Below are 26,922 nucleotides of genomic sequence, written 5' to 3'. Positions count from 1 at the left end.
ACATGGTCAGCGTGTTGCACTGGAAAGCATCTTTCATCTTTAATAATTCATGATCCCAGCAAACATTCCCACTCCAGAATCAAAGGGACCACTCATTTGCAAGCTGTTAAACGTGCGCACAAGTATTTGGAAGAGGATCAAGGTCTGAGATATTAATAGCAACAGGGAAACACATATTTGTTTGGACCACAGGAATTTTTTTAAAAACAGGTTGTTTCCCTTCGAGCCGTTTGTAATTCCTCAGGGCGCTCCGTGAGAATTAGCGGAGCTGCTCCAGCCAAGCCAAGATTGCAGAAGATCTTAGATACCAGCCCAAAGTCAGCAGGCGTTTACCACCGTCTGGTTTTGATGCATCTACCTTGAAAGCAGAGAATCCGGGTGAGCTCCTGGCAAGTTGGAACAAATCATCGGCCAAAGCTTTCAGTGCCCCGGCCACTGGGTCTTGGGTCTTGCCCAGCAGCATCCCCCAGAGTTTCAACCCATTCCCCTCAAAAGGCAGTAAAATCTGGATGCGGAGACGGTCCCGCTTCCCACGCTGGGATTGACAGGGCAGGAAATTCAAACCTGATAAGAGGAAGTACTTTTTCTCGCAATGTTTAATTAAAGTGCAGAATTCATCGCTGCAGGAAGTTGTTGAGGCCGAGAACTTAAACAAGGCTGAAAAGGAACCAGAGAGATACCAAAAATACCTGCCACAGCCACAACCGACAGCTGACTCTGAAAATGCATTTAATTGCCTGTGTCTGAGAGCTGGGTGAGGCTGAGACCCTTTGCTCCTGCTTTCTTCTGAGCTTTTCTTGCTGGGGGTGGCTCTGGGGATGTCCACTTGCTCCATCTCCTAGCCCTTTGCTCCTGGAGGCCTTTCCCACGCTTTTTAGGGGGTTAACACCCCATGCGTGGTCCCTGCTTGTCACTTGAGCTGTGGGAATGGGCACCCGTGTCCCCACGAGGCTGGGGGTAAGTGGGATTCGAGGGAGGCACTGGATGGGACTTGGTGGGGAGCACAAATGCAGCTCAGCAGAGCTGGAGGAGGTAAATGGGGCTGATGGGGGGGGCTGTAGGGGGTGATAGGTGGGTGCTGTGGGGGGATGCTGGAGACTTAGGGAGTGCTTGGGGGTGGAGAGGGGGTCTTGTGGATGCTGTGGGATCTGGCTATCAAAGAATTTGAGGGTGCTGTGGCTTCCAGGGGGTGCTGGGGGGTGCCTCAGGGGTGCTGTGGGCTCAGGCAGGTACTGGGGGGGGGGGTCTCTTAAGGTTACGGGGGTGGGTGTCTGAGGGTGCTGGGGGTTCAGGCGGGTGTTGGGTGGGGTCTTAGGGATAGCGTGGGGGTGCCTGAGGGTGCTGGGGGCTCAGGTCATTGTTGGGGGGGGGTGTCTGTGGATAATGGGAGGGTCAGGCAGGTGCCGGGGGGGGTCTCAAGGTGTTCGGGGGCTCAGGTGGATGCTGGGGGGTGTGGTGGGTGTTTTAGGGTTCCTGGGGAGGTCTGAGGGTTGGGGGGGGGGGGTGTCAGGCAGGTGGGTGCTGGGGGCACAGGTGGGTGCTGGGGGGGAGTCTTAGTGTTCGGGGGGGGTGTCTGAAGGTGCTGGGGCTTCAGGCAGGCGCTGGGGGGGGTCGAAGGCAGTCATGGGCTCAGGTGGTTTGTCTTAGGGGTTCGGGGGGGTGTCTCCGTGTTCTGGGATCAAATGGGTGCCGGGAGTCTCAGGGGACTCTGGGCTCCGGTGGGAGTTGGGGGGTCTCAACCCTCGGGGGGGGGGTGGATTTGGATGCCGAGGGGGTGTCTTAGGAACACCGGGGGGTGTTCCGGCTGCCGGGGGGTCTCGGGGTGCCGGGGGCGGCCCCAGCCTGGGCCGGGCCATGGCGGAAGCAGGAAGCGGCGGGGCGGCCCGGCCCGGCCCCTCGGCCCCCCGCGTCCCGCCTCCATCGCGGGCGGGAGGAGCCCGGAGCCGGGCGGCGGAGCGGGGCAGCCGCCGGGCGGTGCCGGGGTGAGGCCGGGGGCGGTTGAGGGGGGACGGGGCTGGGGGGGGGTAGGAGGACCGGGCCGGGCCTCGGCCCCTCACGGTGTGCCCGGGCCTGGGGGTGGGGGGGGGCGGTTGGTGTGTGAGTGCTCCGCGGGGCTGGCGGGGTTCCCCGGGCCTCAGCGAGGCCCTCGCCAGGCGCCCAGCTGAGGGGGTGGGGGCTGTTTTCTGCTTCATTTTATTGATTAAAAAAAAAAAAAAAATCCTGGCTGGAGCTCCTCTGCCTCAGAGACAAATGAGGGCGATGCCGCCGGCCTGTGGTGGGGTGCAGGCCCCTCTTCGGAGGGTTTTTAGCCCAGGGCTGGGACCTGACCCCCCTGAGCAGGGCCGAGGAAAGCAGCATAAACGGTGTTAAAGCAGAGGAGAATGTATTTGTATTTATATCGCTGTTTCAGGTTCAGCAGCAAGGCGAGCAAGCTTTCCCTTTTAAAGACTCCTCTGACAGCGTTTCTCTCTAAATATTTAGCTTTCAAAAGCCTGGCTCCGAACACCCTGCCGGGTTTGCAGGTAGAACTGGGCACTTGGGTGGAAACCCTTCAGGCCGAGAGCCGTCGCTATTTATGTTTGCGGAGAGAGCTGCTTATTCCTGCCAGGGTGGTGGAGTTCATAAAAAAAATAGCAATAACATATGGGTTCCCTAGTTTAAAAGGCCTGTCTCTGAGGGGTTGCTGTTTGCAAGGGATAAGACTTGTTCAGTATGTGTGTGTGACGGCGAAGCGGGTACAGTAGCCTGTTGTTATTATTTTGTCGGTTGTATTGTGGCGATAGGAAGGGAAATAATGGGTTGTTATTTGTTTTTTAAGGCCTCATCTGTTCTCAAAACAATGTGGGAGCATAATGCCTTACTTCCTAGCTGAGGACTTGGGTTACTCTTGAGTTTGTCAAGGAGCTGCATTTGGGTTTTTAATGTCTGTGACTTGGAGGGGTTGTCTACGAAGGTGTTTGCTCAGAGTTGAATACAAATTTAGAAGAGGGAGAACTGGGATGTATCGCGGCGTTTTATCATAGTAGGATGCTTCTGCTGTTTGGAAAGGGGGAAATGACCATGTTTGACAGCATTTCTGTAGCGATAATTGTTTTAAGTGGTTCCAGGCAGATCCTGCAAGCAGGGGAAGCTTGCTGAATCTGCTGGAATTTGGCATTGGAGAGCTTCACAGGCAAAAGCTTTGGCACACAGGAGCCAGAGGAAGCTAGATAACCTTTGAGACCATTTAGTGCACCAATTGCAGTGTCAAGGCAACTAGAGTAATCATAAAAGCTGGGGGAAAGAAAAAAAAGTATTTAATATCCTTCAGATGTGCTGGCTCTTGCTTGTTATATGAATCAGGGTATTACATAAATGAAAGAGTTAGTAAAGCAATGTATTGTTTTTATAGAGTCAAGTGCATGCCGGGTGCTTTACAGGTGGGAAGAAAAGGTCCCTGCCTTGGAGACCTTATGATCCATAATGAGATATTATTGATCAAACCTGCTTTGGGGCAGCTTTGCTAGCCCATGGGGCTGCTCAGGTGGTAAGATCTGGGACAAATATTTGCATGGAACACAAGGAATGTCAGTAGAACAGGGCCAGGAGCTAATTAACCTGGCAATGTAGTGCAGCATGTTCTCATTGTGTGCTTGGGGTTAGGTTTTAATTTGGTATTTTACTCTTTTGGTGTTTCTAAGGCTGTGCCTCGAAATTTGACACTAATGTTAATGTAACATCTGACATTAACTGCTTGAGTTGTATGCTTAGGCAGCTGCTGACCAAACAAATAGGGGCTATTTTTCAGCCAGATAATTTTCCTCATCTGATTCACCATGTGACCACATAAACAAATGTGCAAGAGCAGAACAGGGGGTTGATCTTGGGGGGAGAGGAGCAATTGCTGAAGCTGGTAGTCCTGTTGAAAAGTGAGTTTTTTTCTGAACCTACACCCTAGGATTGCAGATAAAAAAAATATTAAAAATGTCATTGCTTGAGTTCTGACTTGTAGGAGCCCATGGTGTGGGGAGAAAGCTGTTGGCCAGTTCTTTAAGGCAAATCAGGTTTCAAGTTTGGCTGCCTAACAAGAGAATCTTATTTCTTGATATATATACATACATACATTTATGGCTGATTTGTCCTGTGGGAGCAACCTGAATGAGTTAGAGCAGAGCAAGTCTTAAGTTTAGGTAGCATGGTATGTAGTGCTTGTCAGCTTGTTCTCAAGTGAGCAAAACAGATCGGTGCTTTTAAAATGCAGGCTGTGCTGTGAGGTGTGTGCAGAGAAGACCCACGTAAATAGTTACACAGTTCTTGCAGTACAGCGACAGACTTCACGGAGCAAGGTGGTGAATTGGGTGAAGCAGCACACAGGATTCACGAGCTCGTTCCTGGTGTCAGGTGGTACTTGGAGCAAAAGGGAGACAGAGGCCCAATTTCCATTTTCAGCTGTGAGCTGGATGTATCGGTCATGCTTCTTGTGTTTTTACGTGATGGTCCTCAGTCTGTGCTTTTAGGGTATTGCATTGCTAAACTCTTGTCTCCCAAGAAAGTTTGGTTGTCCCAGTTTGATCCAGGTTTAGAGTTTTCCCAGCTCAGAAACAAGAAGCAAAGCAAGACCTCACAGATGCTCCCTTTTCCCCAGAAGTGTTTTTCCGAGGCGAAATGCCTCTAACAATGGGATTCTCACGCTGGCAGCTATTAGCTCGTCCAGCAATTTCTTTGCATCTTTTCTTCAGCCCATCTGCTGCTCTTGGTATCGTGAGGCTCTGCCTTTGTGGCAGACAGGGGGAGTGGTAGAGGAACACATTTCTTTTTTCTGGCATCTTAATGTTGATTGCTTGTAGGTATGTTCTTACAAGCTTCCCTGTTGAAATTTCGTGGTGGGAAATAATTTTCTGTCAAATGCCATTTTGTCTCTGTCTCACGTTCACAATGCAATTCTTGCTGCAGTATTTAGTTATGTGGCATTTCTGTGTGTGAATGACCTGCAGGCAAACTTTCAGAGGAACGTAGGAGCTTTTGTTGCCTGCAGAGCATGCTGCTATCACATTACTGTTACTCAATAATCAGTTGGCCTGGACATTAGGTTGCGAAAATTTCAACAAATTGTAAACTGTTGGACTTTGCCCCACACATACTGCTTATTTCTCTGTTCTGTTCCTATTGCTGACAGGGGATTTAATGAAAACAAATCTACATTAAAATAAGCAACTAAAATTATAGTGCAGGAGAGCTTAGCTTGGCTACTGTGTCTGATGATCGGCTTTGTATTGCTGGCTGTTGTACTTGGTAAGCAATCGCTTTATGGGATGGATTCATTTGGAATAGATGAATTAATGGGAGTTTCACTGATTTCTGGGAAGCTTTGTTCATTTACATAAGCTGCAAATCTCAGCTGGTTCCTCTCTTGTCAGGAAATTTCACGGCTTCTTTCCGTCTCCAGGAGATATTGAACCAGCAGAGAGACTATTAGGACTGCAGCTAAATGTTGTGCCTTTGGCTGCAAACAGGTTTGCTCCAGAGAAGCCTTCCTGCTTGCCTAGACATTGCGATGTTCCTGTGCTCTGTCTGCACATGCTGTGTTGAGCTGTATGGCTGGAGTATGCTTTCTGTTAACATACTGAATCTCCCCACAGGGATTTTTCATCAGAGGCCATGGAGCTTTCGGCCAATGAGCTCAGCATTTATGACAAGCTATCAGAGACAATTGATCTAGTGAGGCAGACTGGCCACCAGTGTGGGATGTCAGAAAAAGCCATTGAGAAATTCATCAAGCAGCTCTTGGAAAGAAATGAACCCCAAAGAGGACCTCCACGGTACCCAATCTTAGTGGCTCTCTACAAGGTAAGACGTCTTTTGTATGTGCACAGACTGTTTGAGGGTCAGAGTTTTCCTTTTGCACCTGAGGCTTTTATTTCCCATTGCATTTTCTTGATGAATTTTTCTGAGTTCCTTGTTTAAAAAGCTGTGACGTGTAGCTTCCTTCCTTTGTCCCACGAGCTGATCTGAAAACAGAAGACAGCTGACTGAGGTTTGAAATTGCTCGTGTGTGTTGAAAGTTTAACATGTCAACACCTTCCTCTCCTTAAATTATTAAAGAATGAGACTTGTATTGATTCTTCAGGCAAACATTCCCAGTGTCAGCACCCTTAGTGGAAATGTGAGGAAGGAGATTCTTAAAGGGTCGAATAATGAAGAAATGCAGGCTCTGTTTCTGACCCTGTCACAAGCTTCTACCTGTCTTTATTCCCTTCTAGTCTATAAAATAAACCTGTTGTGATGCTTGATGCTAGAAAAATGTTTTGAGACCCTTAAGTAAAAGATGCTGTAAAAAGTTTTGCAAAGTCGATGAAAGAATGATATTGTTAGGTAGGTTCGAGATGATTGCTACGAAGACGAAAAACTTCCCACTGGCATATACTCAGTAATATTTTAGTGTCATCTTTACAAAATTTTCATGATGGCTTCTATTTAGAAAAAAATCCAAGCTTTCTTCTTCACATCCTATAAAAAGCTGTAAAATGAGGCAGGAGAACAGGAAACTGGAAATTTGAACTTTCAGCTTCTGTTCTTGTTTTTGCTTTTGATTCACTTTGACTTTGGCCAGGGGGAGAAATGCGTCATGTCATCTCTTTAAGGCTTATTTGGGATTCTGGTATGGAGGAGGGAGCTGGTGCCAGCTCTGCCAAAGTGTTTCAAGGCTTGACGGATGTTTGCAAAAAGCCTTGAAACCTTGTGTAAGAGGTATGGCAGAAGTGCAAGCTTTTATTTGATTAGGTGGGAGGAATTGAAACTATTTGTAGATGATCCTCATTGCTCTGGTGCTGGAATATTTGTAGTGCTAAAATACATGAACGGAGTTGTGTGGCTTGGGTTTGAAGGCTGCTTAATTTAATCCTTGGACAGTCCTAACAATAAAACTGAGTGATAACTCTGTGTATGTAAATAGCATTGCAGTTGAACAACGAGCCACAGCAAAAATTTGAGTGTTCATCTTGCAGTGCGCAGCCACAACCCTTTGATACCAGCCAGAAGGTGTGTACTGTTCTGAAGACATATCGTCTCACTGCAGTATAATTAATTATCTGCCTGTTTTCTCTCACAGGGCCTGCTCACCCTGGGATTGGTCTTGCTGACTGTTTACTTCGTGATCCAGCCATACAGCCCACTGCCGCCTGAAGCTCCGCTCTCCAGAGCCCATGCCTGGGGCTCCCTCATCGGTCACATCCGGCTGCTTTCTCTGCCCATTGCCAAGAAGTACATGCTCGAGAGTAAGGAAATTATTTCTCTGCTGTAGCATAAGCCTAATGTTAAATACCAGCCATGCAAATCATTTGAGTGTCTCCCTGGGCACCAAATAACAAATGTGCTACTGGCATGGCACCCTGGTTTTCTCTTTTCCTACCACTGTACTTAAAAATAGCATCCTGAATTCTAGCTAGGGCTCTTTCCCTTCCATTCATTGGGGCTGAAGCCTATTTTATCTCTAACTTCATAATTTTGTTCTTGCACATTCTTTTCCTTGCTTTTAACACCTCAGGTTTTTTCTTCCACAAGAGTTCCCCTTCCTCTAAAAATCTCTGCAGTTCTGAGAATCATACTAAGATAGCTATGCTGGGTAAATGTCAACTTTTGTTTTTTTCTGAGAAAGCAGGCAAAAACAGTTTTGTCAACTAAATCTTGATCTGTGAGCAAAGTATAGAAACCTCAATATGCGACCCGGGTTTAAGTAGTTTTTCCCAAGTGGCATGTTGGGAGAGGACTGTGGGCTTGAGAGCTATGGTGTTTATAGCAGTTAACGTAATGTTAAGGGTAATGTGTGTGTGAGGAAGCTAGATAAGTGGCTCTCTAATGAGGTGGTCCCATTATGGGAGAGGAACATAATAGATTTTCCTAGACTGTCATAATAGAAATGGAAAAGTCTGAGTATTTGTCATTCTCAGTTAATCATTTCCACTGACTTAGACTGGCAAATGGGTGTAAGCATGGGCTCTGCCTCTTTGATAAAATACAAAGACTGTCAGTAATGATAAAGCTGTGAATTATTTTGAGCGGGGATGTGGCACAATGTTGATCGTCTGTCGGCTCACTGTAAAAACAAACTCCTGTATCCATGCCCTCGATGGGTTTATATTTAGCTTCGGCAGCTCATTGTGTTGGACTTGTCTGTTGTGGCTCTGACCTTCCTGCTGTAACTAAAAAGGGCTCCCTGAAATGCCAGTGCTGTTCTGCATTTTCTCTGTGTGTCTCCCTCTCTTCCGCTGACACGTGGGATTTCTGTTGATTCGGGTTCATATGGGTGGGACGGGGTATCCCCCATTGTTCATCTCTTTCCTTAAACACTGGGATCTCTTGCAGGGAGGAAAAAACAAAGGCGAGGAGATGGCTCTGATAGCCACTTGACATTAGTAGCCTGTCTGTCTAATGCATTTCAGCATTGACATGAGTCTGTGCACACCCCTCTGCTTCTGTGTGGAGAAGGAAACCAACAGGGATTTTAATGCTCATATTTGTTCAGTGAAATTTTGTTCAGAAAGTTGACAGGTTCTTCCTTAAGATGCCACAGGGTCCCCTTGGATGGGGAGAGCCCAGGGAGATTCCTTGGGACAGCAAAAGGTTTATAGGACAAGGGCTGCCTGAAATAATGAGTATCTCACTGTGAAGATAAAGAAGAGCAGGAGCAAGTCTGGGCTACTGATGGGAACACCAGCTGAATGGGAAGGAGATCAGGAAACATGCAAAGGAGCAGGGGAAAAGGGAAGGATGGATGGAGAGGAAGGATGCGAGGTTGTTGTTTAAATGCATATAAAATCCCTCATGCCTCCATGAGTCCCAGAAATCTTCTGAAGTGATGAGCAATAGGGTGGGCAGCAAGCCAGCTCTGGGGAAAGGACGGGAGGTACAGAGGGGATGAGGCAGTTCCCGCTCTGTTTTTCCAATGGTATTAGGTTGTGGTGGAAACCACAGCGTGTCCCAGTTATCAGATTCGCTAGGGATGGCTGGAGTAACTTTGATCCTGCCTCAGCAAAAGGAACTGGACTAGACCCTGGCTATTTGAATGGGAGAGTGCAGCACCCAGCCTGAACCTTGGCCGGGTTCCTGTGGGAATCCCTCATGTCCTGGCTTCCCGGCGGGCAGCTGTGGCCACAGGGGCTGTCGCAGCAGCACTGGTGTCAACTTCACAGCCTGCTGCTGAGTGGACCGTGGTAAAGCCATCCGGTAGGGATCCAGATGAGAGAGTTTCGTGGCGTGGGGCTGAGTGGTCTCCTGAGCTCTCTTTCAGCCTGGCCTTGTGCATGATGCAACATCTTGCCCTTAATTTTGGCCTTGTGGTCTGCTGAAGGGAGGGGGTAAAGCTACATCTTGATGTCCTGTTTGTTGATGTGAGCACTAGGCTGGAAGGTCTTGCAAGCAGGTCTGGCGTTCTCTAGTGCATGCTTGCATAGGAGAAGGCGCTGTGCAAGGAGACTGAGCAGCAGAGAAAACCACTAATGAAGGGACTCAACGCACAGGCTCCTCTTCCTTTCTCTGTGTAGATCCTGGTAGATGAAAATTTTGAGGGGGCTGAGGATGAAACTTGGAGCTTGCTGTGCTTGGGCACCAGTTCAAATCCAGCTCGGGCTGTTCTTGTTGAAAGCCACCTGTTAGCAGTTTGGAGGCTGCCTTGGCCCACCGGCAGTGCTGGCAGACTTCCCCCGGCTGCGCCGCCCAACGTGGTGCGGACAAAGCCCGGCCGTGGCGAGCGTGGGTGCATGGGTGGTCCGGCTTGCTTCTTCCGGGCCTGAAGACGCCTGGGCAGGCAGGGGCAGCCTACCTGTGTGAGGCTGCGGTCTGCGGCCGCGCTGTCCCTCCTGAGCCTGCTCAGGGAGTAGTGGTCTTGGGGCAGCTTTTCCTGTCTCCAGGAGTGCAGGTTGGAGCCCGGTCCCCTGGTAGATGTGGGCTGAGCAGCCAGGTTTGTGTTGCAGAACAAGAGGAACTTGGATGCCTGGTTTTCCCTGAGAGCCAGAGCCCCATGTCAGAGTGGTGGTGATGCTTTGGGAGGAGCAGGGGTGCAGGATACGGCTCCCCTCTCCCTCTGGCTCAGGGTGACCTGCCTTCGCTCTCACCTTCATCCTCATCCCTTCCACCCAAAGAGCCGTGCTGGGGATGACAAGGGCTGCCTGTCTGTCGGTGGCTGTGGGTGGACCTTTGAGTGGCTGAGGTGAGGAGGCAGTGTCCGCAAAGCGCTCTCTTGCGTTAAGTTTGTAGGATTAGGTCCAAAGTAAATTTCCTTTTTGCCTGTCTCTGTTCTGTTGCTTGCCGGCTTTCTCCCCCAGATCAATTCCCATATTAAAACTAATGTTCCCACCCTTTGTTTCTACAAAGCTGACTCTTAGACCCCTGGGTTTGGCATCTGTGCCTCTTTTTCAGCTGTTTTCCCAGGGCTAGGAACCAAGGTCCCTTCGGTTGGGGAAAAGTTCTGCGGAAATGTGGTTTGCATTTGCTCTTCCTGAGCTCATGTTTACACAGAGCTTGTGAAAGCCCCAGTGCTGGGTCACACTGCCTGCTCCAGGCTGGGGGAAACACCTCTCACTGCTGCAGTGTGCAGCTGTTAGGCGGGTAGATCAGCGCTTCGTGTAGCCCTGAGGGAGGTGATGGGTTTGCAGACCTCTGGACTCTACCTGCTATAAGGAACACAGTGGATTTTGGGTGGGCATGTGGGTTAACTCAAGGCTTTCTAGTTCTGTTCCAAGGAGAAAGTAGGGCCTATGTAATCTGGATTCATTTGTCTTCTCTGACATAGGCTGGGGTGGACAAGTCATACACTTTGTGTTTCAGTTCTCTGCTGCAAAGTAGGGGTATGAGTACTTCCCTCTCCCCTGCAAGCATTAGGAAGTAATATAATGAGCTAAGTCTGTAGTTACTGGAGCCAAATGAAAAGGGTTTTTTCTTTTTTTTTCTTTTTTTTTTTAACCAAAGTTTTAAAACCATAATGGTGATCACTCTATCTGTTTTTCAGTGGTTCTTCCCTTCACAACTGTGTGACATCCTTCTAGCTTTGTTAATGTCTAAATATGAATTTTGATGTCAGCTGGTTGATAACTGTTCCCCGCTAGCCACATAGAGCAATGAACGTGATGAGCAGAGCGTTAAGTTGCTCATATGTTAACTTGTGTGTCTGTCCATGGTAAGTTCAGTCCTTGCAGCTCAAAAACCTCAGCAGAGCAGGTCGGTCAGTGGCCAACAGGCTCTCATCCAACAACATGACAATTTGCACGTTGTGCTGATAGGGGTTTGTAATGACCTCAAGGAAAATCCAGCTTTGCATCTAATAATGAGACCCGGTCGTGACCACGTACAGCCTACACAGTTGAAAATCAACTGGATCAGTAGCTGCTCAGCACACCTAAAATCAGACACAAGCACCCATGTAGCTCAGTGTTGGAAAAGGGATCCTGTGCAAGTTACCCCCAGCTTGGAGAAGACTCCTTGTGTTAAATACTCCCTTTTGCCTAGACCAGTAGGGCTAAAATGATGTTTATGGGTTTTATACATAATCTATTTTAGAGAAAGGAACCCTGCTGGAGGAGCTGTGTTTAAGCAACACGTTGCAAATGGCCTGTCACTGCCATGTCCCAAGGTCTGCTGGTTGTGAGAGCTATTTGTGGGGATGGGTCACAGCAGTCTGGGTTACTGGGAGAGGACAGCAGCCTCTGCCTCTTGGCTGGCCACCTTCAATTTAGCTGGAGGCTTGCCTTGGCACCTGGCCAGGTCCTGGCTTTCTTCTGATCTTAACCCTTTGCAGGCAGCCTGCGGTGGGCCAGCCACAGACATGTTTCTCTCCACTTCTCACACTCCTCTCCTCCCCTCTTATTGTAGCCCTGAAGTGTGTTTATCATTGGGGCAGCTCTGTGCAGAAAGGGAGCATCCAGCATGCCTATCTTAAATGAGGGAGAGTGGACTTTGTGCTTTTTGAGTGCAGTGTGGGCTAAGCACCCAGGTATTCAGCCAGCCTTTCCACATGGGTGTTGCAGCCCAGGCTGCATCTGACCTGCTGGGTTCAGTGATGCATGAGCCAAAGCAACATGGGCCCACTCTGAATGAAAGGGTTGCACAACAAGGCTGCTTGGGAGGTAAAGCAGGATCTGTTTCCTAACTTCTTGCTGCCTTCAGCATGGCCTTCTCCTCTTGCTCACAAAGGATCTCACTTTTTTTCCCCAAAGCAAAGTCAAGCTGGCTTGCTCTTGTGTTCGTGCATATTCTCATGCACCTGCTCCGGCGGCTGGAGCATTTTGTGGGGGGTGTGAGCATGATGTGGGTTGCAGCACTGTGCAGGGCTCCATCGCTGTACAGCTGCCAGTTTATCTGATCTTTTGTGTGTGTGTATAAACAACCCTTTTATAACCTGAGAGTGACCAACAGATGTGTATGTTGGCTTGTTCGAAGGGGGAAAAAAAAGGGCTGACTTTGCAGTGCAGGGTGGTGCCAAGCTGTTTTCATATACTGTGTTACTTTGGGCCTCCATTCAGCCAGTGGACTGTTTATTTGGATTTGCTGACAGTAAACAAACTCCAAATCATTGCGGTAATCCGGAACATGAAAAGCTCTTCCTTTTGCTTCTATATTTTGATGCCTCCAGAATTTCTTGTTTCCTCAGTTGCAGAGCAAGTGAGTTCTTGCTTTGGGTTTACTTCCCTGGGAAGAGTGTGCCATATGTGGCCTGTTGCAGAGGTATTCAGCAGCCTAGCAGAGCCCTGTTTGCAGTAGTGACATGGACATGTCAAACTTTTTACAAACTGAAGCCACCGTCAGGCAAGTGGCAGCAACTGGGAGGGATTTGCTTCAAAAGCGTGCTGTTCCTCCAAGCCAGATTGCTCACGCAGACACTGCCAGAGCAGCACAAGCTGTCTTCTAGGGCACGTAACCAGAGGTGCAGGCTGGAGTGGACTTTGGAGGCTTTCCTGACAGCTTGGTCTCTGCCTTCAGTTTTCTAGATTGGCAGGTGCAGGTTTCTCCTGGAAATAATGCTCTTTTGCCCCAGTGGACTGTGAGTTCCTCTTGGGCTAGGCTGAGCAGACTTGATTTCACAATGTCTGGTTGGATCAAAATAATTTTTGTGCTTTGCTAGAGATTGACTAATCATCCTTCGGTTGTTTGACCAGCCGTTACCCATTAGGGAGATAAATGAGTAGTTCTTGGAGTTGTTGACTCTTTACCCAGAACAAAAATAAGGGTTTCTAGATGGGTTTATTTGTAGCTGTTATTTTGTTACTAGCTGTTCCTAAAAATGCTATGAACCAGGACTGGGAGGTACTTTCTGCTGCTGGCATACAGAGCTACAAAAAAGGGCAGTAAGAGAAAGAGGAGAGGATCTTGTGCTGAACAGGGACCCTCTTTGTAGTATATATTTAAAGCCCCACTGTGATGCATTCCTTAAGGAGGACTTCCACACTGTAATTAATAAGCACTCCTTATGATTCCTGTCTGACTTGCTCAAACACCCATCAGTTTAGCCTGACTTTGACATGACATAAACAATCAAATTAATTTTTAGCCTAGTGAAAAATTTCAGCAAGATGGAGCTTGGGAAACATTACTTTTGCAACAAAGTGCTCTGAATGTCTCCTCTGAACTGTGCCACACAGAGCTCTTAATTTCTACGTCTGTAAAGTAAGAATAATGACATTTACTCATGTCATAGATTGTGATCATGAATTGATGTCTAAATTGCTTTGAATTTTTAAAATACTGTTTCATCTTTCTATAAAATCTGGGAAGGGGGGTGTGGTGATAAGCATATAGTATATCCTGCTGCAAGGACATAGCACGACAAGTAACAAGCTGTTTACTTGAGGAGTATAGTATCTGTAAATCTGCAGTGGTCCCAATGCGGCAAGTGGCTAGTCATATCTCAGGAGCAAGAATAACCTGGCCTGCATATTCTTTGGCTGTCAAAGCAATAACAGTAGGTTATGAGCTGCAACTTCGCTTTAAGGTTAAGGGCTAGACTTTGCAAATCCCTGTCCTTAAAATAATGGAAAACAGGACTGTAAAATCCCAGCATCTGGAAGCTAGGTATTTTCAACTGGAGGGAGAGCTGTAGTCCTTCTGTGGTGAAGGTAATTGGACATCAGAGCACCGAGGATCTCGTGGCCTGTTTGTCACTGGGAATCTTAGAGGTAGGATTGAGTGTCTCTTAAAAAGCTCTGCCCTGTGTCAGCCATAAGAATCAGCTTGTAGTTGGGCTTTTGCTATGAAAATGAACAGAGCAGGTAAGTATCCCACGGGCTGTCAGGTGCATGTCTGTAAAGGTCTCTTTGGCTGAAGGGAAAGTGTGGTCACAGACAGCGGAGCGTAGGCTGAGGTCTTAATCTTTTCCTTTGAAGTGTCTCTTCAGATCCACCTTGAAAAATTCCCTGACTTTTACAAATGTGCAGCTGTGGGGAGACATTGTAAAAGTGGAGATCAGCATCTTCTCATTGTTGGATCTAGCACGTAGGAACAAGAAGGTTGTGGCTGTCAGTGCAGTGCCATAAATGAGTCACTGGGTCGGGCCTGGGTGAGTCCACCACCATCCTGAGCTTACCTTTGAATTGGCCAATGTAGAGTTGGTCATGCTTTTTGAGAGCCCTGAGGTTTACCTGCTGACCTACCCTGATTACAAGTATTTTTTTAGGTTTTGATGGTACATTGGATCCTGTGAGGGACAGTCCAAAAGTGTTGTGGGTGTTGATGGAACAGGCTTGTACAATGGACCTACAAGAAAGGACAGAGAAATGTCTTGTGAATATTCAGTGCACAAGCCAGTCTTTCCTGAGAGCCCTGAGTTCATCCTAGGCTTGCTGAAGCTGCTTGAATACTCCTAGCACTGATCCCTAGTGAGGTATGTGGTGGGACTGGGGAATAGTGTCATCCTCAGAGGAATCAGGGATTTGGAACCAACCTTTGCAGATTGTGGAGCTGCTCAGTGCATTAGACAGCCCTCTGGGGAGCTTTCTTCTAGTTATCGTGGGTGATGGTAGCAACAACCCATAAGGACAGAAGACCTGGGGGATTGCGAAGCCCTGGGGGAGTCCCCCTTCCCCAGGACCAGACTTCCCTGTCACTTGCCTTCAGGAGATTTCTTCAGCCATGCAGTCCTGAGTGTTGGGGAGTAAACCAGCTTGGTGGGGACCCAGCAAGCTGCCTCAGCACCTGCAGTTCTACATGCAGGAGGTTTTACGTTTTCAACGCTTCGTTAGGGTCAGGAGCAGCCCTTGGCTTGGCTCTGTGTGTCTTGCAGGAGCAAAAGGTCCCCCTGCTATGGGCTTCCCTTTGAACCCGCTGCAGCGGCAGACTGTTTCGCTCTCCATATGGTCCCTAAAGAGACCAGGGCTGTTGCCGAGATCCTGCTCTCAGATCTATGTGGGCAAGTTTCCATAAGTTTTATTGCTTCACTACAACGGGCAGAAGTAGGGCCAGGTCTTCTCAATAACCTCTTAGCTTCCAATCTGATTGTCCACACCCAGCATCTCTGGGGTTGTGTGCACACACCCCTCTGTAGTTCTGGGGACAGCAAAAAAACTTGGGAGATCCTCTCTGAAAATGGCCAAGAAGGGCGGGGTGCGCAAAGTGATTGTAAGTTGAAAATTATTTTTCTGCATAGTGGAAAGTACAGTCATAAACTCCTTCTAGCATTAATCATAGACATGCTTTAAGGAAAGTTATCATCTCTTGTTATCTCCAGTGTTAGCAGCTGGAAGTTCCCAATCCTGGCTCTGCTAGGAACTATCCTGACACAGGGGAGAAGACAGCTCTTGTTCTGGAGAGCTCATAAAGCATTAAAGCAAATATTAGGTGGATGTGACCGATGGGGAACTGAGGTTCTGCTTAACAAACTAAAGGCTGCTCCTCAAAGAGGGGTGAGAAAGCACAAGCGTGGAGGAGAGGTTAGTTGGGACTGGCCTGCGCTTCTGTCGCATAATGGATAGTTGTACGTGTCAATACTACAGCTGCTTTCCTGCACTCAAACTCCACAGGGATAATTGCACACGCCCAGCACTTTAACATTTGAATGCGAGTGGATGGGACCATCCTGTGACAGCTGCATGTGGCGGTTGCACTGGGGATGAAGAGTGCATCTTTCATTTCAATCTCTGAGCAGACTGTGCGTGCGCACAGACAGCGCACTCGACTTAAACCAAAATAATCCTCCAGGGTGTCTGGGCAGGGTGATAATGTAAAAGGAATGCAGGGAGGGTAATCGAAAGAGAGAACAAGCATCCTCAGTAAAACTCCTGCTGCGGTCCCCAGTGTGCAGTTGCATGCCCTCTCCTCTGTGCATGGTCTCTTCTCCCTCCCTCCCTGGAAGGGCAGGCGCTTCTTGCTGCCCGTACTTGTCATGCCAGTCACACACATGCTGGTGCACAGACTAACACCCTCAACAATAAATCTAAAAGATTAATTACCAAAAAAAAAAAAGTCCCACAACCCCACTTGCGGCATTTGAAATGCATCTCAACTGTGCTCCGCTTGGGTTATTCATGGGGAAAAGAAATAACCTCCTGAATTGAGCAGTTGAGAATGCAAATATCCCACCCTCACTCAAAAGAGGAATCAAGCTCTATACTGTCAAGCTGATTAGCATCCCGTTATGTGGGGTACTGCCCTAAGCCCAGAGAGAAAATTTTGGGACAACGGTGCTTAACGCTCTGGGATGAGGTTTCTAAGTTTTGCCCGGAGGGAAATTATAGTATTGCTACTCCCTGTATGATGAGAGACCATAAGATATGTTTTCTTGTTCTGTTCATGGCGACTGCCTTTCCTCTGGTGAGATCTTTCAGCCTTTTGTTTCCTGTCACTGACCAGCTGTTTTTTGTGAGTTGAGTTTTTTTGTTGTTGTAAAATTGAAGCTTTCTACAGGCAGTGGAACAAAGATTTTCTTTTTTCTCTTGTGAGCAGGGAGGGAAAGTACGTTGGAGCAGTTTCTCATGGGAGTGGGACTTCTGCTTGCAATAAGGATTTTACACTTTGTTTTGCTTTTTTACCCCTTTCCCTGAAAGCAGTGTAGATGTGTCTTCCAGATAGACTAGGGATTATATCCTGATCCCTTTTAGTCCTTATCCCAGCAGTAGGGTGGGAAATGCAGCATTTGGGAGTTGACTGGAAATAACTCAGAAAGAAAAAAACAAAATTAATCCCAATCTGCTCCTTGTTGTTATGTCCCAATGAACCTAAATCCTCTGTAATATTCCTCGTTGCCTGTTGCAAGTGTCAGAGGGAAAAATAAAACAAGAGCTTTCCTATTAAGTGCTGTTCAGCAGTTATTACCCATGTGCAGGAGCATGAGTGTGGCTGGAAACCATGATGGCAGTAACAGGCAGGGTGTGCGTGGTCTTTTTTTCACCCTGAAAAGCTGCTGTGCATCCTTGTTTCCCAACTTTATTTTTCAGACAGGCTTTACTGTCTCTTCTTCCTCCCCTTTCCCATCCACTCTGTTTCCCAAGTGGGTGGCCTGCAGCAATGTCCAGGAGACATAAGCTGTTTTGACATGTGCTGGCACCAGACAGGACAGGTGGGCCTGTCATGAGGACAGATCTTTGGATGTTTCATGTGAGATGTGTCCCAGACCTTGGGTTTTTCCTAACCCACCCTGATAGATGAGGTGCTTGGGTGGGTTTGCTGCCACTGCCTGAGTTAAACATCTCCCTGTTGGATTAAGGCTGCAGAACCAGGGCTGTCACAAAATTAGACCCACATTCTTTTAGTGTGGCGGCTGCTCCTGCAGATCCTTTAGCATAGAAATACGTGGGGCATTCAGCATTATTGGCTCTTGTCCTGTTCATTCAGCGGTGCAACATGTCTCCTCTGTTAATGTTTACTTACATTTTGTGCTGGGAGGGCTGTTAAGTTGGAGGAGGGAGGCGGGATATGGGCATCAAATAATGGTTTCACATAAAAAATTGAATTTTTGAAGATGTAAACATATGCAGTGTTCACTACAGGCCAGTTCAGATGATTGCGGTGTAACAACGATTTCTGAAATTTAAAATGGATATAGCTGTGGTCCAGGGGTTCCTTATGCTGGGACTTTTCTCCCCATTTCATCTTCAAGTCAATGCATGGGATGAATGAAAATAGCAGCAGCACATCTTTGTGAAATCCTGCATTCCCCAGCATCTTCTGCACATCAGAGACTGGGCAAACTTTGCCCAGGACAGAGTATTTCTTAACACCGAGGTGAAGGGAAGGGTAGTGATCTCAGAGATGTCTTAGCAGGGTTCATGGCACTAGTGCTAACCATGTTAGAGTTACTCTTTTAAACCTGATCTTTTTTTTGTCTTCTGCGTGTCTCCTTGATAACATGTTTGGACTGATCTTTTGCTTGTGGGCTTGTTTCAATTTAATTGCACTATATATGGTGGTTGCCATCCTTTTGTTGATAATGAAAGGGTGACTTAGCCTGTGTGCTTCATATATACAGAGAAGCGGAATTTCCATAAAGTTCTCCCATTTCTCCCAACCCCAAGCTGTATCTCCAAAATCTTCAGCCTGTGCTGGAAATGTTCTGTGATGAGTTCCCAGCCCAGTGAAGCTTACTCTTTTTGAGTAACTTACAGCCATCGGAAGCTGTAAGAAATCTCAGTGTTTCATGTTAGGGATAATGAGTTTATCATCAAGTCTATCTCCTTTCTGTTTCGTTTTTGGTCTTATTAAACATGTTTCTCTTGTTTCTTTCCAAGAATGCCAGGACTGGTGGGCAGCAGGTTGCAGACAGAACACTTCTATGCTTCCCGCAAACTGCACAGTCTGTTCTGCTGTGAAAAGCCTTCAGATAGTGACAGACTTTGGAGAACTATCAGAAAAGCTCCAGAGGTCTCAGCCTTTTCTAATCAAGGTAATGCATGGATATGTAAGGCTGGATGATTAGTCCAAACCCTTGAATAGCACCAGCCAAAGACCCCTGCCCAGTATTTTCAACACAAACTCAAACTGCTGAGGTAGAACATATATCTAAGAAGACATTGAGGCCCAGTTTAAAGATGTCAGGGGCTGAGGAGCTCACTGCATCCTTAGAAAATTGTTCCTCTGACTAATTATGGTTGCAAACTTAGCAGTCTAGGTGGCTGTTAGTTTTGGATGTTCTTTGGTGGGATGGAAATAGGAGAGGGGAAGAACCGCAGGTGCACAGCTTTTATCTTTGTTTTGTGTTGTTTAAGACAGGGCAGCATCTCTCCTATGAAGAACTGAAACATTTTCAGTCCCAGGATCCAGACCTGGCAGAGGTTATAATAGAAGAAAATTCAGCTGAATTGTGGAGCTGCCCATTTTTCTTTCCCTGGTGAGTCAAAACCAAAACATGTGATAGATGTATGCATCCCTTCTGCAGAGGTGCCCAGGCTTTTTGCTGATGTGAATTACTAGGAGCTTGTAAGTTGCACTTTAACTGGAGGGAAGGGGAACAGGAGTAGGTTACAGGTTTCTGTCTGCCTGCTGGCACTGATTTGATCTAAGCAGAAGACTTTTGCACTAAAAATGGAGTGTTGTGGCTGGGACACATTGCTCCCCTTACAAGACAAAAATATCCCAATGATTGCTCAGTCCTGTTCTTCAGGCCATACGCTAATTATCTGGGCTGTGGTCTGATCACCTGAGGCAACTGGTTTACGTTTCTAATCACTTCTGTCTGTTTGCTCAGTGGAAAGCCTCCACCGTTAGTGTTGACTGAGAAGAAGTGCCATGACTTTTGCAAAACACTGAGAATTAACAGAAAGCTAAGGGATCCTGCAATTTGTGTCTGGTCTCATGCAGGAAAAATGTCCTACCCTAATCCTGGCCCTCTGTTAACTGCGCTAAAGCCTTTAGCATGGCTACAAGACATTTGAACAATTCAGAGCTCTCTAAGGTTGAAGAGCAACCCAGTGTGTTAGCCAAGTCTTTTCATGTGGAGAAGAGTGACGAGTAACATCGGAAGGTGCCACCTGGTGTGGACCAGGCTCCCTGGCACGTTCGTACGAGCAAAGGAGCAGTGTCCAAGCAGACTTGGGGAAGGGCATGGTGGAGTCTGTGCTTTGGCTAATGCTTAGATGGGATCTTTTGACCCCAGTGCTGGTAGACAGATGATCAGGATACAGAAGTATTAGTCATGTCAAGCCACTAGACAGAGATGTAAAAATAACAAGCCCCACCCTGCCTTTTCCAGTCACATTCCCTGGCCTAGAGAATAGACTTGTATTCCCCCCTGCCTTGCCATGTGGTTTCAGTTATGGTTGTGTATAATGCCACCTCTCTGCATCTTTTGTAATTAATGGATCTGATCAATGACTCAGCTTATTTTAAGGGAAGAGGGGAAGGAAATTAACTTTGTTCCCTGTTTACATGGTCCTGCTGCGGGTACTAAGGAAGATATGAAGGAGCACAGGTTTAGAAGCTGAGAGGTCGAATTTTGCTCCTAGCTCCTAGGTGGTAGTCTATCAGCAGGCTGTTTATCAAGCATGAATATTTGTGAAGAGTTTTGATCTTGGAAGTAGCCTTTTAAATACAAGCATTATCATTGTGTGATATTTCTTTAATATGGGTTGTTTTGTTTAGGAACAAATCTGTGAATAAAACTCGGATTCTGCAGGAATTTTTCCCTACTTCCTCTTTGCTGTCCTTCCCCAAGACAGTGTCCCTGGAGAGCTGCTTCCTCATCCGCCATCCAGATTTGGGGAATAAGGTGAGAAATTCACCCCAGAGACATTATCCCCTATCTTTGAGTTGTCTTCCAGAAGCTCCAAGTCTTTGGGGGATTTGCAGGACGTTTTCATCTGATACAATTCTGACAAGAAGGGTTTAGGGTTGTATCAGTTCTGTCCATCCCTGTGTAATGTGGCATCTCAAGGTTGCTGCACCACCCAGAAGTTGTGTCCAGTTTTGCGCAAGTGATACACTGGGCCCATCTCCCTTAGCAGTTAAGAGATGCCTGTGGGGTGTCCCAGCTCCTTTCACATTTATGTCCTGCCCTTGCTCTGTAGTTCGGTGAGGGGATGGTCTTTTTGTGCCCAGTTGGGCAGAATTCATTTAAGAGTTGCATTTTTAGGAGCTGTTCTTGGCAGTAAGTCTCACACATTCTGAGATACCTGCCATGGAGATGTTTCACTGAAGATAGTGACAATTCAGGCTTCTAGCCTGATCTCCTCCTCCGTTTTCTTGCGGGCTTTGTGGGTGTGGAGGGTCTGCATTGCCTTGGACAGAAGAGGGGAGGAGGAGGACCCTTGCATGCAGCTGACTTCAGCTATGATATACTGGTAACTGGGGGAAGCAGCAAACCTGTGGTTTGTGCTGTCTCACCTTGCTGCAGGGCAGTGACTTGCCCCTCGTTTGATCAGACAGACTCAAGAAAAACTAGCAAGGCTTTGAAATATTCTCCTCTCATCCTAGAGCTACAGTTTGCACAGCCTCTTTGCTGTTGGAAGCGGACAGCTCACCCTGACTGTTGTACCCCTGGACAAGTGCAGAGGACACTGTGAGATGTTCAAAGTGGAGCTGGAAGCTGGAGATTTGGGTGAGTACCGGTGCTGTAGCATGCAGGGTCTGGGAGATCCCTTGGGGTCAGGAGACTGCTTCCAGCTGGGTCTTTTCTGTCTGACACCTGAGAAGGTGGTGTGTGCCATTACCACCTGCAAACTGGTGTGTGCCTGCTTGTCACAGTACAAAGGAGTGATCATTCTGGACTGGGAGTTTGTGGCCTGAACACAAACAGGATACCATGAGATGCTCAGTATAAAAACTGAGCAGTATGGGCTACACAAGACACAATGCTCTGCTGGGTGTTACAAACACAGCGTGTCATTGAGGGCAGGGTCTTTCCAAAGAACTTCTGCATACCAGCATCACTTCATGGGAAATGTGAGCAGTCATTAAGTATGGATTTATCTAATATGGCCTCTTCATTGCATCTTCCAAAGGTTATGTCAGCGCAGATTACTGGATGATGAGCTTCATGGCCAAAGGGACAGAGCCAGCGGTTGTTTGTGATGGAGCTGCTAGCTAAGGACGGTGGGGTAGGAAAACGGCTATTTCCAGGACAAGAAGACTTTCAGCTTTGAAGCCAAGGCAGCGTCTTGAAAGAGATAGAGCTGGGCTAACTGGGGCAGGCAGCTTTGCCACCCTGCATGTTTACAGTGTTTAAAAATGACTGTTTTCTTGACCCTTGAGGTAATTCTTTGCCTTTCCTCAAATGTATTTTGGGAGAAGCTCAAGTTATTTATGACCTTCCCTGTCCCTTCAGGTAAGCCCTGGGTTTGCAGCAAAGGGTTTTTTCCAGGAGCAACAGAGGGATTTCTCAGGATGAGATTCACCTTGTGTCCTTTGTGGATTATGGCACTTCTGAAACTTCCTGGGGGGTTTGGGAGTGGAGGGGTTTTGTGACGTTTCTGTGTACATTCCTCCTGAGGAGGAGGCTTTGAGCCTGTCTTGTCAGGCCAGCTCTATAAAGGGAATGAATTGGTGATGTGTCCCAACTCCACCCCATCTCTCCATCACATACATAGCTGTGTGCCTCAGTAGCGTGCCCTGCAAAGCCAGTCTTGGCTCTGTGCTCCAGGGCTGAGATGAGCCTTGCTGCCTAGGGCAAAGACCCGCACCCACTGCATTGGTCTTGTACCAAAAGAATCTGTTCAGGCCTCTTCTTTGTGTCTTGTGATCACTCTTCTATGGTTCTCTATCAGGAGGTTGTGAGTCAAATAGTAACTGTGCTTTTTTTCTCCACCTCCTTTCCTACAAAAGTACCAATGCAAGTTTTAGTGGTGATGGTGCTGAGAGTGCAGTAGTTGTGGATGGAGATGGGGCTCGGTGCAGAGCAGCTCTGTACAAGTTTCATCTTCTGATTATGCACCTAAGACACCAGGGCTGCACGACAGTTTTCAAATATTCTTTGCTTTGAGAGGTTCTGCCTGTGTTCCTGGCCCAGGGTACCTACAGGAACACGTGAAAGCTTCCTCATCCCTGGCATTTTTTGTATTGACTCCTTCCAGACCTGGAACTCTGTCTTCAGAATTGAACGTTGGTTTTTCCTGAGTCCTTTCCAAGCTGCCTTCGCATGTTTCCTGTTGCTTGAGCACTGCTTTATCCAATGCCCTGAGAGAGGCTCGGTTTCAGTGTTTGCAGGCTGCGGATGCTGCGGTCCCTTCCAAGTCTGATCCTTTGGGTCTGATCCTGCTGTTGAAGATCATTTACAGATGTGTCAGGCTGAACTCATAGGCCAGGGCTGGGGTTCAGGACATACTCTCACACTTGTTAATATGGAATTGGGAGGGGTTTTGTTTGAAAGCAAGTTAACTCCGTTCTCAGGAGCAAGAGCCTTTTCCTCTGTAAATATTTTAGGTACGTGTAAAATGACAGATTGGAAAAATGTCTGTCCAGCCTTTGTTTTTGAGCAAGACCAGGAGAATGGGAGCAAACATTGTACTAATCTTACTAGGGTCTAACAAAAGGTGCCAAGTGGTATGACCACGTCTAGCTCCTGTACAAGGATAAGGCAGAGGACAGTTCCTGCTCCAAAGAATTTAGTCTAAGGCCTTGACACTACAAACATTTCTATGCATAACCCTTGTTTTTCTCCTGTAAACAAATAAGAACGACCCCAGCACCTGTGTCAGTCTGTGTGCATGGCCCTTGACACTGGACCAGCATCCACCAGATCTAGTAGAACCAAAGGGGAGAGCCTAACTCTCTCAGGACAGAAAAGGACTAATTTCTAGCAAAATATTAAAGGGAATTGGATTAATAAGACTTCTGTTAGTATTGTTAATGTTTGGGGTGTGTTTTACACTTGTGACACTACATGCAATCTTGTACATGCCAAGACACACACGCCACCCCTCTCCCTCCTCTTAAAGCCTGAGTCTGAGTCTTAGTTCATGGAAATTTGGGAGTTTGGTGATGGCAGAATTAGGGCCTCATTAGTGACTGTTGCTATTTACACTTTGGCAGCTTCTCAAGTCAAATGCAAAGGCTGACAAGGTTACTTCATCTCTTAACTGGTTTTGTACCTGATCCATTTCCGTAAAGCATTTGGTTAGAGATGCATGGGGAGAGAACCTGCTGGACCCATTATTGTTGAGATTGCAGGTGTTTTGGTGATGCTGTTACTTCTAAGTGTCCTTGAATGTAACTTGTAAAAGAGCTGCAAAGACAATTCTCAAGCATCTGTGAAATGCCTGTATTTTGTGAGTCACGCTTAAGCCATTGTGGCTGTCTGGCTCCTTTGGGAAGAAGCAGAGAAAATGGATCTGTTTATAGTTGCTGTTTAGACTGGGGGGATAAAGGGGGGCTCTAGGGCAGGTTTGTGCCTATTTAGCAAAAGTGCTCTCACGTATTGCTTCTCCACTCCTCAAAGAGTTGCAGCTGGTTGGACAGAAGATGGTGAATCTGGACTGCAGATCAGCTTTCCAAGTGCACTTTATGGTCTCTGCATAAGTTTCCAGATCTGTGTCTAAGCGATACATTGCATATGTCCCAACCTTGCTCCCTTTGGAGTTTACATCATTTGTTTTTAAACTTCCAATATATTTTCTCTTCCTCTTCCAAAAGCTGTAAGGAATTAGCTGCTAAACTAAAACAGGAGGGCAATTCTCCGGCTGATAAAGAGCTGATTTTGGCCCTAGCCGCTGTTGAGTGCGGAGCCCCAGCCTGTAGCACAGCTTCTAGAGCAGCTCCTGTCTTCCGCTGCCAGAGAAGTAGTGCTAACGCCTTCTGCATCACAACACGGGCAAGGAGCCAGGATGGAAGACTCAGAGACGAGGCCAAATGGCAAAACTAAGATGGCCAAAAGGAGGTGTTGATGCCTTGGCCAAATGGCTGCAAGCGCATCCTGGTCATCTTCCTCATCTGGGGCTCTGGATTCACAGAACCTTTGCAAAGGCTGCGACTTCCCTAGAGAGCCTGGTAGCTCCTAGTGATCTGCTGAGGCTGAATTGGGGAGAGCGTGGCTATTTTCTCAGCTATTGAGGCATCGTGGCAACAGACCTGATCAGATGAGTTGCAGAGGGTGTGTCCCCCATCATGCTTTTCCTCGCCTCTAGCTTCACTTTGGCACTTGTGCATATCCAAGGGTATGTGCTGGTTCGGACAATCTCCCACGCCCCGCCCTGGCCAGCTCAGAGGGGTGCCTAGTCAATGCATGCATCTCATTTATTTTAAAAACTATTTGCATGCTTCAGAGCTCTTTGCCTGTGAGCTGGGAGATGGACTCCCACTCACCCAATGTCTCGGAGGCTGCAAAGCTGCTCTGAAATCACACCAGCGAGGCGCAGAAATCGGTGCTACCCAGGTGCCCAGTGGGCAGAGATGCAAAGGGGTCATCTTTCTACTTGTCAGGCTAGAAAGATGGGCTGTCACCCGTCAGCTGGGCAGGAGGATCACGGTTCAAAGCTGGTTTCCAAAAGGCAGGGGTCATTGACCGTTGCTCTCAGTCAGCCCTGAATTCAGGGTAACTGAAAGGAGGAGAAAGGAGTATTATTATTTACTTCAGTACCAGGAAATCAGCATCCCCTAAGGGAGCCAAGCTGCCTGTTTCTATTGATTCTTTTCTTTCTTTCTTTCTTTCTTTCTTTTTTTCCTCCCCACTGGCATTGCACACATGATTCCCTGAGGCAGCTCTACAGCTCCCAGCCTCAAACTCCCTTTGCAATGCCCTGGAGAGCTTTCCAGGGTCAGATTTCCTGGGAGTCTCCGGCCTTTAGCTTCTCCCACTAGCTGTCTTGTAATGGTCTGGCAGAAAAGCTGGTTTTACTGGGCTGGATCAAAGCACCTCCCTTCTCTCATGGCTGGCTTCCCCAGATTTCTAGCAGCAAGCCTTGCACGCCCTTTCACAGGAAATCCTACATGCAGCGTGGGAACACCCTGAGCGAGACGAGGTGGGGAGCAGGAGAGCATCTTGTTACTCGAGATGTGAGCTCTATGAACACCAGCATCTCAGAAAGGTGATCCTCCTGCCTTTGAACCCCCATGTTCACATTGGGAACGCTGCTCCAGGGAGGGAAGTTTGCAGGATCTGCCCAATCCCAGGCTTAGTCGTCTACATTTAGCCCTGTGGTCCCCAAGAGAACCGAACACTTTCTGGGGTGAGGCCATTTAGGTGGGCCTTGCAGTGGGTGCACAAAGAGCTTTTGCTTCCGGCAAACCAAACTTTCTCCTCTTCATAAATTTTATATGTAGAACTACATATTCTCCTCTTCAGGAAACTCCTTATAAAGGATAGATTTACTGTCCTGCTGAGTTAAACAAGGGAGATGCTGGTCTTCCCCTTTGCTTTGGAGATTCAAACAAATGACAGGTGATTTTACTTTTAGCATTATCTCTTTGTCTATGGGGAGGGGAGGCATGTTATAGAGGCTCAGGGGTGCTGGGAAGTAAAGCTATATATGCGTAAAGACTGTTTCAATGCTGAACACTATAAATTCAGTGGTGGACAAAAAAAAGAATGTAAATATGCACTTAATGCAGAATTTTATGGATGGTCATAATTTAATATATTGCAGACTTTGTAAATACTTGGAAAAAGCCTGTAAAGTGTGTAAATAAATTAGATTTGTATGTAAGAATAATAAAAAAGTTTTTACTTTTTGCAATTAAATACAAGTGTTAATGCACCTTTTCCCCTTTTCCTGATTTATTTTCTTGTCGTGTTGCATGTCAGCCATTGAGGGGTTATTTAACCCTTTTTCTAAGTGGAAGTGTCATTTTAAGTGAAAAGTCAGAACACTTTTTTTGGAAAATGTCAAACAAAACACTTTGGAAAATGTTTTGACAGTTTTAGCCTGGTTCCCTAAAAAACGTTGATGCAACAGCTCTGCCTTCCTTTCTTCCCGATAACAAACTCTGTCCTTCCTTCACAATTCAGCTTATTTCAGCTAACCTTTGAGGGGTAGAAGACAATAAGCTCCTCCAGCGTTCATAAAAACAGGCCAGTAGAGGAGAAAAAGATCCCGCTACTAC

At 47.2% G+C, this 26,922-nt stretch overlaps 1 protein-coding gene and 1 long non-coding RNA gene across 2 annotated transcripts in view; both read left to right on the top strand.

Moving 5' to 3' along the window:
* LOC138681975 (uncharacterized) overlaps positions 1-26,922 on the top strand; it is an 82,869-nt gene that overhangs the window by 38,772 nt on the left and 17,175 nt on the right. The window lies entirely within an intron of this gene.
* On the top strand, positions 1,855-26,576 carry C26H6orf89 (chromosome 26 C6orf89 homolog). Its single transcript, XM_069771801.1, has 8 exons — positions 1,855-1,982; positions 5,619-5,826; positions 7,088-7,253; positions 18,684-18,838; positions 19,161-19,282; positions 20,533-20,659; positions 21,364-21,487; positions 21,891-26,576. The coding sequence occupies exons 1-8, from the start codon at positions 1,855-1,857 to the stop codon at positions 21,974-21,976; spliced, it is 1,116 nt and encodes a 371-aa protein (XP_069627902.1). The 3' UTR covers positions 21,977-26,576.

This window comes from Haliaeetus albicilla, chromosome 26 (genome assembly GCF_947461875.1).
Source record: "Haliaeetus albicilla chromosome 26, bHalAlb1.1, whole genome shotgun sequence".
Lineage (NCBI taxonomy): Eukaryota > Metazoa > Chordata > Aves > Accipitriformes > Accipitridae > Haliaeetus > Haliaeetus albicilla.
The sequence above is the reverse complement of the archived record's forward strand: the minus strand, read 5'-3'. Positions and strand labels throughout refer to the sequence as shown.